Genomic DNA, 13,429 nt, shown 5'->3' on the forward strand with positions numbered 1-13,429 from the left:
ATAATTTAGTTCTAAATTCTAGTTTTTCCTTCTACTAATCTATCTATAGGTGACCAATGTATTTACAATTGACTAAAGTTTTATTCATCAACAAATTATGTTTTTATTAATTTGAAAAGATGTACCCTATCAATGAACAATGTTAATATAAACGTAATAATTGAGTTCTAAATTCTAGTTTTGCCTTCTACTAATCTATCTATAGATGACCAATGTATTTACAATTGACTAAAGTTTTATTCATCAACAAATTATGTTTTTTATTAATTTGAAAAGATGTACTCCAACGCTAAAAAAATTTCATAAAAGCGTAATTATTGGGTTTGAAACTCTAGTTTTCTGAAAACCTAATTTCTTTATAGTTGATAAGTGTATTTGCAATTGACTTATATTTTATTCGTCAACAAATTATGTTTTTATTAATTTGAAAAGATGTACCCTATCAATGAACAATGTTAATATAAACGTAATAATTGAGTTCTAAATTCTATTTTTGCCTTCTACTAATCTATCTATAGGTGACCAATGTATTTACAATTGACTAAAGTTTTATTCATCAACAAATTATGTTTTTTATCAATGTGAAAAGATGTACCCCAACGCTAAAAAATTTTCATATGAGCGTAATTATTGGGTTTGAAACTCTAGTTTTCTGAAAACCTAGTTTCTTTATAGGTGATGAGTGTATTTGCAATTGACTAAAATTTTATTCATTAACAAATTATGTTTTTTATTAATTTGAAATGATGTACCCTATCAATAAACAATGTCAATATAAAGGTAATAATTGAGTTCTAAATTCTAGTTTTTACCCCAACAATAAAAAATGTTCATATAAGCGTAATTATTGGGTTTTAAACTCTAGTTTTCTGAAAACCTAATTTCTTTATAGTTGATAAGTGTATTTGCAATTGACTAAAGTTTCATTCATCAACAAATTATGTTTTTATTAATTTGAAAAGATGTACCCTATCAATGAACAATGTTAATATAAACGTAATAATTGAGTTCTAAATTCTAGTTTTGCCTTCTACTAATCTATCTATAGATGACCAATGTATTTACAATTGACTAAAGTTTTATTCATCAACAAATTATGTTTTTTATTAATATGAAAAGATGTACTCCAACGCTAAAAAAATTTCATAAAAGCGTAATTATTGGGTTTGAAACTCTAGTTTTCTGAAAACCTAATTTCTTAATAGTTGATAAGTGTATTTGCAATTGACTTATATTTTATTCGTCAACAAATTATGTTTTAATTAATTTGAAAAGATGTACCCTATCAATGAACAATGTTAATATAAACGTAATAATTGAGTTCTAAATTCTAGTTTTGCCTTCTACTAATCTATCTATAGATGACCAATGTATTTACAATTGACTAAAGTTTTATTCATCAACAAATTATGTTTTTTATTAATTTGAAAAGATGTACTCCAACGCTAAAAAAATTTCATAAAAGCGTAATTATTGGGTTTGAAACTCTAGTTTTCTGAAAACCTAATTTCTTTATAGATGATAAGTGTATTTGCAATTGACTTATATTTTATTCGTCAACAAATTATGTTTTAATTAATTTGAAAAGATGTACCCTATCAATGAACAATGTTAATATAAACGTAATAATTGAGTTCTAAATTCTAGTTTTGCCTTCTACTAATCTATCTATAGATGACCAATGTATTTACAATTGACTAAAGTTTTATTCATCAACAAATTATGTTTTTTATTAATTTGAAAAGATGTACTCCAACGCTAAAAAAATTTCATAAAAGCGTAATTATTGGGTTTGAAACTCTAGTTTTCTGAAAACCTAATTTCTTAATAGTTGATAAGTGTATTTGCAATTGACTAAAGTTTCATTCATCAACAAATTATGTTTTTATACATTTGAAAAGATGTACCCTATCAATGAACAATGTTAATATACAGGTAATAATTGAGTTCTTAATTCTAGTTTTACCCCAACGCTAAAAAATGTTCATATAAGCGTAATTATTGGGTTTTAAACTCTAGTTTTCTGAAAACCTAGTTTATTTATAGTGGATAAGTGTATTTGCAATTGACTTAAATTTTATTCGTCAACAAATTATGTTTTTATTAATTTGAAAAGATGTACCCTATCAATGAACAATGTTAATATAAAGGTAATAATTGAGTTCTAAATCCTAGTTTTGCCTTCTACTAATCTATCTATAGGTGACCACTGTATTTACAATTGACTAAAGTTTTATTCATCAACAAATTATGTTTTTTATTAATTTGAAAAGATGTACTCCAACGCCAAAAAAATTTCATATAAGCGTAATTATTGGGTTTGAAACTCTAGTTTTCTGAAAACCTAATTTCTTTATAGTTGATAAGTGTATTTGCAATTGACTAAAATTTCATTCATCAACAAATTATGTTTATTATTAATTTGAAAAGATATACCCCAACGCTAAGAAATTTTCATGTAAGCGTAATTATTGGGTTTGAAACTCTAGTTTTCTGAAAACATAGTTTATTTATAATGGATAAGTGTATTTGCAATTGACTAAAATTTCATTCATCAACAAATTATGTTTATTATTAATTTGAAAAGATATACCCCAACGCTAAGAAATTTTCATGTAAGCGTAATTATTGGGTTTGAAACTCTAGTTTTCTGAAAACATAGTTTATTTATAGTGGATAAGTGTATTTGCAATTGACTAAAATTTTATTCGTCAATAAATTATGTTTTTATTAATTTGAAATGATGTACCCTATCAATGAACAATGTTAATATAAAGGTAATAATTGAGTTCTAAATTCTAGTTTTACCCCCAACGATAAAAAATGTTCATATAAGCGTAATTATTGGGTTTGAAAACCTAGTTTCTTTATAGGTGATGAATGTATTTGCAATTGACTAAAATTTTATTCATTAACAAATTATGTTTTTTATTAATTTGAAAAGATGTACCCCAACACTAAGAAATTTTCATATAAGCGTAATTATTGGGTTTGAAACTCTAGTTTTCTGAAAACCTAATTTCTTTATAGTTGATAAGTGTATTTGCAATTGACTTATATTTTATTCGTCAACAAATTATGTTTTTATTAATTTGAAAAGATGTACCCTATCAATGAACAATGTTAATATAAACGTAATAATTTAGTTCTAAATTCTAGTTTTTCCTTCTACTAATCTATCTATAGGTGACCAATGTATTTACAATTGACTAAAGTTTTATTCATCAACAAATTATGTTTTTATTAATTTGAAAAGATGTACCCTATCAATGAACAATGTTAATATAAACGTAATAATTGAGTTCTAAATTCTAGTTTTGCCTTCTACTAATCTATCTATAGATGACCAATGTATTTACAATTGACTAAAGTTTTATTCATCAACAAATTATGTTTTTTATTAATTTGAAAAGATGTACTCCAACGCTAAAAAAATTTCATAAAAGCGTAATTATTGGGTTTGAAACTCTAGTTTTCTGAAAACCTAATTTCTTTATAGTTGATAAGTGTATTTGCAATTGACTTATATTTTATTCGTCAACAAATTATGTTTTTATTAATTTGAAAAGATGTACCCTATCAATGAACAATGTTAATATAAACGTAATAATTGAGTTCTAAATTCTATTTTTGCCTTCTACTAATCTATCTATAGGTGACCAATGTATTTACAATTGACTAAAGTTTTATTCATCAACAAATTATGTTTTTTATTAATTTGAAAAGATGTACCCCAACGCTAAAAAATTTTCATATGAGCGTAATTATTGGGTTTGAAACTCTAGTTTTCTGAAAACCTAATTTCTTTATAGTTGATAAGTGTATTTGCAATTGACTTATATTTTATTCGTCAACAAATTATGTTTTTATTAATTTGAAAAGATGTACCCTATCAATGAACAATGTTAATATAAAGGTAATAATTGAGTTCTTAATTCTAGTTTTACCCCAACGCTAAAAAATGTTCATATAAGCGTAATTATTGGGTTTTAAACTCTAGTTTTCTGAAAACCTAGTTTATTTATAGTGGATAAGTGTATTTGCAATTGACTTAAATTTTATTCGTCAACAAATTATGTTTTTATTAATTTGAAAAGATGTACCCTATCAATGAACAATGTTAATATAAAGGTAATAATTGAGTTCTAAATCCTAGTTTTGCATTCTACTAATCTATCTATAGGTGACCACTGTATTTACAATTGACTAAAGTTTTATTCATCAACAAATTATGTTTTTTATTAATTTGAAAAGATGTACTCCAACGCTAAAAAAATTTCATATAAGCGTAATTATTGGGTTTGAAACTCTAGTTTTCTGAAAACCTAATTTCTTAATAGTTGATAAGTGTATTTGCAATTGACTAAAGTTTCATTCATCAACAAATTATGTTTATTATTAATTTGAAAAGATATACCCCAACGCTAAGAAATTTTCATGTAAGCGTAATTATTGGGTTTGAAACTCTAGTTTTCTGAAAACCTAGATTATTTATTGTGGATAAGTTTATTTGCAATTGACTAAAGTTTCATTCATCAACAAATTATGTTTTTATACATTTGAAAAGATGTACCCTATCAATGAACAATGTTAATATAAACGTAATAATTGAGTTCTAAATTCTATTTTTGCCTTCTACTAATCTATCTATAGGTGACCAATGTATTTACAATTGACTAAAGTTTTATTCATCAACAAATTATGTTTTTTATTAATATGAAAAGATGTACTCCAACGCTAAAAAATGTTTATATAAGCGTAATAATTGGGTTTGAAACTCTAGTTTTCTGAAAACCTAATTTCTTTATAGATGATAAGTGTATTTGCAATTGACTTATATTTTATTCGTCAACAAATTATGTTTTAATTAATTTGAAAAGATGTACCCTATCAATGAACAATGTTAATATAAACGTAATAATTGAGTTCTAAATTCTAGTTTTGCCTTCTACTAATCTATCTATAGATGACCAATGTATTTACAATTGACTAAAGTTTTATTCATCAACAAATTATGTTTTTTATTAATTTGAAAAGATGTACTCCAACGCTAAAAAAATTTCATAAAAGCGTAATTATTGGGTTTGAAACTCTAGTTTTCTGAAAACCTAATTTCTTAATAGTTGATAAGTGTATTTGCAATTGACTAAAGTTTCATTCATCAACAAATTATGTTTTTATACATTTGAAAAGATGTACCCTATCAATGAACAATGTTAATATAAACGTAATAATTGAGTTCTAAATTCTATTTTTGCCTTCTACTAATCTATCTATAGGTGACCAATGTATTTACAATTGACTAAAGTTTTATTCATCAACAAATTATGTTTTTTATAAATTTGAAAAGATGTACCCCAACGCTAAAAAATTTTCATATGAGCGTAATTATTGGGTTTGAAACTCTAGTTTTCTGAAAACCTAATTTCTTTATAGTTGATAAGTGTATTTGCAATTGACTTATATTTTATTCGTCAACAAATTATGTTTTTATTAATTTGAAAAGATGTACCCTATCAATGAACAATGTTAATATAAAGGTAATAATTGAGTTCTTAATTCTAGTTTTACCCCAACGCTAAAAAATGTTCATATAAGCGTAATTATTGGGTTTTAAACTCTAGTTTTCTGAAAACCTAGTTTATTTATAGTGGATAAGTGTATTTGCAATTGACTTAAATTTTATTCGTCAACAAATTATGTTTTTATTAATTTGAAAAGATGTACCCTATCAATGAACAATGTTAATATAAAGGTAATAATTGAGTTCTAAATCCTAGTTTTGCCTTCTACTAATCTATCTATAGGTGACCACTGTATTTACAATTGACTAAAGTTTTATTCATCAACAAATTATGTTTTTTATTAATTTGAAAAGATGTACTCCAACGCCAAAAAAATTTCATATAAGCGTAATTATTGGGTTTGAAACTCTAGTTTTCTGAAAACCTAATTTCTTTATAGTTGATAAGTGTATTTGCAATTGACTAAAATTTCATTCATCAACAAATTATGTTTATTATTAATTTGAAAAGATATACCCCAACGCTAAGAAATTTTCATGTAAGCGTAATTATTGGGTTTGAAACTCTAGTTTTCTGAAAACATAGTTTATTTATAATGGATAAGTGTATTTGCAATTGACTAAAATTTCATTCATCAACAAATTATGTTTATTATTAATTTGAAAAGATATACCCCAACGCTAAGAAATTTTCATGTAAGCGTAATTATTGGGTTTGAAACTCTAGTTTTCTGAAAACATAGTTTATTTATAGTGGATAAGTGTATTTGCAATTGACTAAAATTTTATTCGTCAATAAATTATGTTTTTATTAATTTGAAATGATGTACCCTATCAATGAACAATGTTAATATAAAGGTAATAATTGAGTTCTAAATTCTAGTTTTACCCCAACGATAAAAAATTTTCATATAAGCGTAATTATTGGGTTTGAAAACCTAGTTTCTTTATAGGTGATGAATGTATTTGCAATTGACTAAAATTTTATTCATTAACAAATTATGTTTTTTATTAATTTGAAAAGATGTACCCCAACGCTAAGAAATTTTCATATAAGCGTAATTATTGGGTTTGAAACTCTAGTTTTCTGAAAACCTAATTTTTTTATAGTTGATAAGTGTATTTGCAATTGACTTATATTTTATTCGTCAACAAATTATGTTTTTATTAATTTGAAAAGATGTACCCTATCAATGAACAATGTTAATATAAACGTAATAATTTAGTTCTAAATTCTAGTTTTTCCTTCTACTAATCTATCTATAGGTGACCAATGTATTTACAATTGACTAAAGTTTTATTCATCAACAAATTATGTTTTTATTAATTTGAAAAGATGTACCCTATCAATGAACAATGTTAATATAAACGTAATAATTGAGTTCTAAATTCTAGTTTTGCCTTCTACTAATCTATCTATAGATGACCAATGTATTTACAATTGACTAAAGTTTTATTCATCAACAAATTATGTTTTTTATTAATTTGAAAAGATGTACTCCAACGCTAAAAAAATTTCATAAAAGCGTAATTATTGGGTTTGAAACTCTAGTTTTCTGAAAACCTAATTTCTTAATAGTTGATAAGTGTATTTGCAATTGACTAAAGTTTCATTCATCAACAAATTATGTTTTTATACATTTGAAAAGATGTACCCTATCAATGAACAATGTTAATATAAACGTAATAATTGAGTTCTAAATTCTAGTTTTGCCTTCTACTAATCTATCTATAGATGACCAATGTATTTACAATTGACTAAAGTTTTATTCATCAACAAATTATGTTTTTTATTAATTTGAAAAGATGTACTCCAACGCTAAAAAAATTTCATAAAAGCGTAATTATTGGGTTTGAAACTCTAGTTTTCTGAAAACCTAATTTCTTTATAGTTGATAAGTGTATTTGCAATTGACTTATATTTTATTCGTCAACAAATTATGTTTTTATTAATTTGAAAAGATGTACCCTATCAATGAACAATGTTAATATAAACGTAATAATTGAGTTCTAAATTCTATTTTTGCCTTCTACTAATCTATCTATAGGTGACCAATGTATTTACAATTGACTAAAGTTTTATTCATCAACAAATTATGTTTTTTATTAATTTGAAAAGATGTACCCCAACGCTAAAAAATTTTCATATGAGCGTAATTATTGGGTTTGAAACTCTAGTTTTCTGAAAACCTAATTTCTTTATAGTTGATAAGTGTATTTGCAATTGACTTATATTTTATTCGTCAACAAATTATGTTTTTATTTATTTGAAAAGATGTACCCTATCAATGAACAATGTTAATATAAAGGTAATAATTGAGTTCTTAATTCTAGTTTTACCCCAACGCTAAAAAATGTTCATATAAGCGTAATTATTGGGTTTTAAACTCTAGTTTTCTGAAAACCTAGTTTATTTATAGTGGATAAGTGTATTTGCAATTGACTTAAATTTTATTCGTCAACAAATTATGTTTTTATTAATTTGAAAAGATGTACCCTATCAATGAACAATGTTAATATAAAGGTAATAATTGAGTTCTAAATCCTAGTTTTGCATTCTACTAATCTATCTATAGGTGACCACTGTATTTACAATTGACTAAAGTTTTATTCATCAACAAATTATGTTTTTTATTAATTTGAAAAGATGTACTCCAACGCTAAAAAAATTTCATATAAGCGTAATTATTGGGTTTGAAACTCTAGTTTTCTGAAAACCTAATTTCTTAATAGTTGATAAGTGTATTTGCAATTGACTAAAGTTTCATTCATCAACAAATTATGTTTTTATACATTTGAAAAGATGTACCCCAACGCTAAGAAATTTTCATGTAAGCGTAATTATCGGGTTTTAAACTCTAGTTTTCTGAAAACCTAGTTTATTTATAGTGGATAACTGTATTTACAATTGACTAATGTTTTATTCATCAACAAATTATGTTTTTTATTAATTTGAAAAGATGTACCCCAATGCTAAGAAATTTTCATGTAAGCGTAATTATTGGGTTTGAAACTCTAGTTTTCTGAAAACATAGTTTATTTATAGTGGATAAGTGTATTTGCAATTGACTTAAATTTTATTCGTCAACAAATTATGTTTTTATTAATTTGAAATGATGTACCCTATCAATAAACAATGTTAATATAAACGTAATAATTGAGTTCTAAATTCTAGTTTTGCCTTCTACTAATCTATCTATAGGTGACCAATGTATTTACAATTGACTAAAGTTTTATTTATCAACAAATTATGTTTTTATTAATTTGAAAAGATGTACCCCAACACTAAAAAATTTTCATATGAGCGTAATTATTGGGTTTGAAACTCTAGTTTTCTGAAAACCTAATTTCTTTATAGTTGATAAGTGTATTTGCAATTGACTTATATTTTATTCGTCAACAAATTATGTTTTTATTAATTTGAAAAGATGTACCCTATCAATGAACAATGTTAATATAAACGTAATAATTGAGTTCTAAATTCTAGTTTTGCCTTCTACTCATCTATCCTTAGCTGACCAATGTATTTACAATTGACTAAAGTTTTATTCATCAACAAATTATGTTTTTTATTAATGTGAAAAGATGTACCCCAACGCTAAAAAATTTTCATATGAGCGTAATTATTGGGTTTGAAACTCTAGTTTTCTGAAAACCTAGTTTCATTATAGGTGATGAGTGTATTTGCAATTGACTAAAATTTTATTCATTAACAAATTATGTTTTTATTAATTTGAAATGATGTACCCTATCAATGAACAATGTCAATATAAAGGTAATAATTGAGTTCTAAATTCTAGTTTTACCCCAACAATAAAAAATGTTCATATAAGCGTAATTATTGGGTTTGAAACTCTAGTTTTCTGAAAACCTAATTTCTTTATAGTTGATAAGTGTATTTGCAATTGACTAAAGTTTCATTCATCAACAAATTATGTTTTTATTAATTTGAAAAGATGTACCCTATAGTAGTATACATTTGTATGTTCACAGTCTACTTTTTGTGGCACCACGGTAATTTCACACCGTTCAAGGGAGGATGTCCCCCTTGGACACAATAATTTTACCGTGTAAAAATTATGAAGAATTTGTACACTTTTTACACGGTAATTTCACACCGTTCAAGCGAGGATGTCCCCCTTGGACACAATAATTTTACCGTGTAAAAATTATGAAGAATTTGTACACTTTTTACACGGTAATTTCACACCGTTCAAGGGAGGATGTCCCCCTTGGACACAATAATTTTACCGTGTAAAAATTATGAAGAGTTTGCACACTCAAAGTCAGTTTTGTCCAAATATTTACAGTGTACATGCTAAATGGTTTTTTTCTCAACAAACCTTATTACTAAAATGGAATAATTATTTAAAATACAGAACACAAGTTATGTAATAACAGATTTTTTATTATTGTAAATTAATTCTAAAATATATTTACACAAGTTTTCTTACTTCTCTAGTAAAAGGTACATATTCTACAATACGATCATGAATTAATAAACAATAAGCAGTTACACCTGTAAGCGAATCTGAAGCTTCGATTTCCAATTGAACATCCACTGCTGAGGCTGTGGTTGAATCGTTCTGTTTTGAAGTATCGATAACTATAATTGGTGCGTTTGCTACAAAAGTAGAAGGACTCAATATCGGGTTACGAATACTTTTTTCATAGTACGATTCTTGAAACGATGTATACATATTATACAATAAGGTGAAATTATTTTTCGAAAAATCTAAATTCAAATTATCGTATGGATAAGCTATTGAGTTCAGAAATACTTTAACGTTTGTTAGATTACAATGATCGAATATACTACAATCTTTTGATAACACATTTTTGCGTCCTTTCTGTAATCCAATTACGACGAATCGTGGTTTTTCTAATTTTGAAGCAGTTTTCAAATTCCACACAACTTTTTTAGTGGTCCCGAGTTCAGGATATTCAAAAGTTTCAAAAGATCTAAAAGGGATAAATAAACTTTTTTCTTTTTCTATAAGTTTCAATAATTTCAACCTTTCTTCATCATCGACCGTTATATGTGGGACCTTCCAGACTATTTTATTTAAGGTGACTTTACCTTCAGTGGCAGTTGCACCACTTTTAACTTGTAAAGCATTTAAATCACTATGACTTCGGGTTAATATTAATTCCAATCTAGAATTCACTAATATTCTTTTGTAGTCTTCAAACAATCCTAACCAATATTTTAATGGAATACAAGCGGTAAATTCACCTTTATCATTTTCTGATTGCGTTGCGTTTTTAAAATTCCAGCCAGCATTTTCATAGCAATTGTAGTTGTCTGGCGTACCGGATAAGTAACCTTTCAACGAGCTAGTGATTCCAAGAACACGCGTGCTATCTACTTCTATCCCATTGATTTCCAACCGTATTTGCTCAAAAAGGTAAGAGTAACCGTTATTAGTTAGTTTCACTTTGGTAGCATCAGTAATTATTCCTTCCAAAAAAATAAAGCTTTCGTGTAGATATGGATAGACATCCGTTTGCTGGATCGATATACGTATTTCATCATTATTATTAAATGATGTTGTATACGGTGCGTATGAATGATATTCAATTTTTGTAATTTTAGAATCCGTTTCGTACTGTGAAGTTATATCCAAAATATCACTTTCAGGCATTCTGCTTTAATTGATAACCCAAAGCTTGTAAAATTTTTTTATTCTTCACCGTCAATTTTTTTATTTGATTTGATGTTGCTGGTAGCACTTTAGTCTTATGACTAGTTGTACTGATCCGAAGTAGTGGGTTTATATTGAATTTTAAACCCATCTCAAGATCCGTAACGTTTAATATGCAACACAATTGTCAATGCCTCACCAAAATTATCAATCGGATTATGATCTTGATCAACTAACTGAACGGTTATCGAATCAATATTTGTTTTATTCAATTTGTAATATATTAAATTTGGTGGTGACTGAATTACTTTCAACCCTGTCCTTTCACTTGGGAAAAACTCATAAATCGAATGACTCTGAAGATGGTTGTTGAATGATCCTTGAGCTATATTACACATTACTTTTATAGAATTAATTGTGTTTAAATTTACAGCTTTTTCCGATCGAAGAATTTCATTGTGTGGCTTATATACTCGTTTTTCAAAACCGAATACAGGTGCTATACTATACGGATGCTCAAAGTGTAGTATCCCATTACATTTTATATATGATCTGAAATCGTTAGGATCAACTGTAATGTCGAATGTTAAATTGGTTAAGTTTTTACTATTATAGTCATCTATTTGCTTCTTAACTCGTTGCTTAATATCTTCAATTTCATAACAACCCTCTTCCAATGTAATAAAACATATCATAGGATCATTATTGTTTTCATTCTCAGCTACTTGTATAGAAAATTTATTATTATTATCATTAATATTTGGAAACGAATTAAATGACTGTAAACATAACAAAGCTATTTCTGAGTCCTCGTAAAGGTTTATAGGTGGAAAATAATTTACAGATAATATGGTAGCATTCCCAGTTAAACTTAAAGTAACTGACTCATACATTACAAAATCTAAGATATAAATTTAATGATGAGATCCGTGACGTTTAATATGCAGAACAACTGTTAACGTTTCGTTAAAATTGTCAATTGGATTATTGTTTTGGTCAACTAACTGAACAGTAATTGAATTAATATCTGTTTTGTTTAATCTGTAATATATAAGGTTTACCGGAGATTGAACAACCTTTGTTCCTCTTCTCCCACTTGGGAAAAACTCATATATCGAATGGTTTTGAAGTTGGTTGTTGAATGACCCATGTGCTATATTACACATTACTTTTATAGAATTAATTGTGTTTAAATTTGCAGCTTTATCCGATCGATGTTCTTCATGAAACGGTCCACAAACTTTCTTTCTATACCCAAAAACAGGTGCTATACTATACGGATGCTCAAAGTTTAGTATTCCATTACATTTTATATACGTTCTAAAATCGACAGGATCAATACGTACACTGAATGTCAGCTTTGTTCCGTAGACTTTATTAACTTGAGATAACTCTTCTACCATATATTTGTTAATATCTTCTATGTCACGGCATTCGGCTGGTACAAAAAATTGAATTTTTGCTATTCTATCTGGAGGAATTGATTTTATTCTCAGCCGGTTATTAGTTGGATTTATAATATTTGGAAATGAATTGCACGTTTGCAAAGATAACAAAGCTATTTCTGAATCCTCGTAAACGTTTAGAGATGGAAAATAATTTACCGACAATACAGTTGAATTTCCAGTTAGATTTAATGTAATAGATTCATGCATTGCAAGAATTCAAGACATAAATGACCACAGTTAAATGTATTGAAGTCTTGATAGTTGGAATAGTTGTATACTATTTTGAACTGTCTGAAATAATGTTGTAATTCAATTGGTGGTGGTAAATCACCAAAGCTATCAAAATATACAACTTTGTCCTTATTTTTATAAAACGCTACCCAATGGCTTCCGTCGCCTGAAGATGTATCCAAGTTTAATATACCACATTCAATCGTATGTGGTTTTTTAGGTAAGTTATCACGTGAAAAGACACCACGGAAATGATTGATTTTCAACTTTCCGATATATTTTATAATATCTTGAGACGAAAGCGGTCTATCAGGTAGCGTGATCATCAGTTTTTTTTCCTTAACCTATTCTTGTTTGATTTCAAACCACTGCCTTTTTTTCTTTTTGAATTTTGAACCGCATTATACACACTAGCACCTCCAGACATCAAACTACCAAGTGCTGACAATCCTGCAAATATAGGTATTAAGGGAATTGCACCTCCTGATTGTCTCGGTACTAAAATCAACCTTTTACCACCATTCTTTTTTTTTGAGATTCTTTTTTTTTTCGCTGCTAGTATACAATTTGTTTTTATAGCA

The 13,429-nt window shown here is 26.8% G+C and overlaps 1 protein-coding gene across 1 annotated transcript; it reads right to left on the reverse strand.

Moving 5' to 3' along the window:
* Window positions 1-12,077: 12,077 nt before the first annotated feature.
* LOC132936795 (uncharacterized) lies at window positions 12,078-12,826 on the reverse strand. Its single transcript, XM_061003557.1, has one exon. The coding sequence runs from the start codon at window positions 12,822-12,824 to the stop codon at window positions 12,084-12,086; it is 741 nt and encodes a 246-aa protein (XP_060859540.1). The 5' UTR covers window positions 12,825-12,826; the 3' UTR covers window positions 12,078-12,083.
* Window positions 12,827-13,429: the final 603 nt, after the last annotated feature.

This window comes from Metopolophium dirhodum, chromosome 1 (genome assembly GCF_019925205.1).
Source record: "Metopolophium dirhodum isolate CAU chromosome 1, ASM1992520v1, whole genome shotgun sequence".
In the NCBI taxonomy this organism is placed as follows: Eukaryota; Metazoa; Arthropoda; class Insecta; order Hemiptera; family Aphididae; genus Metopolophium; species Metopolophium dirhodum.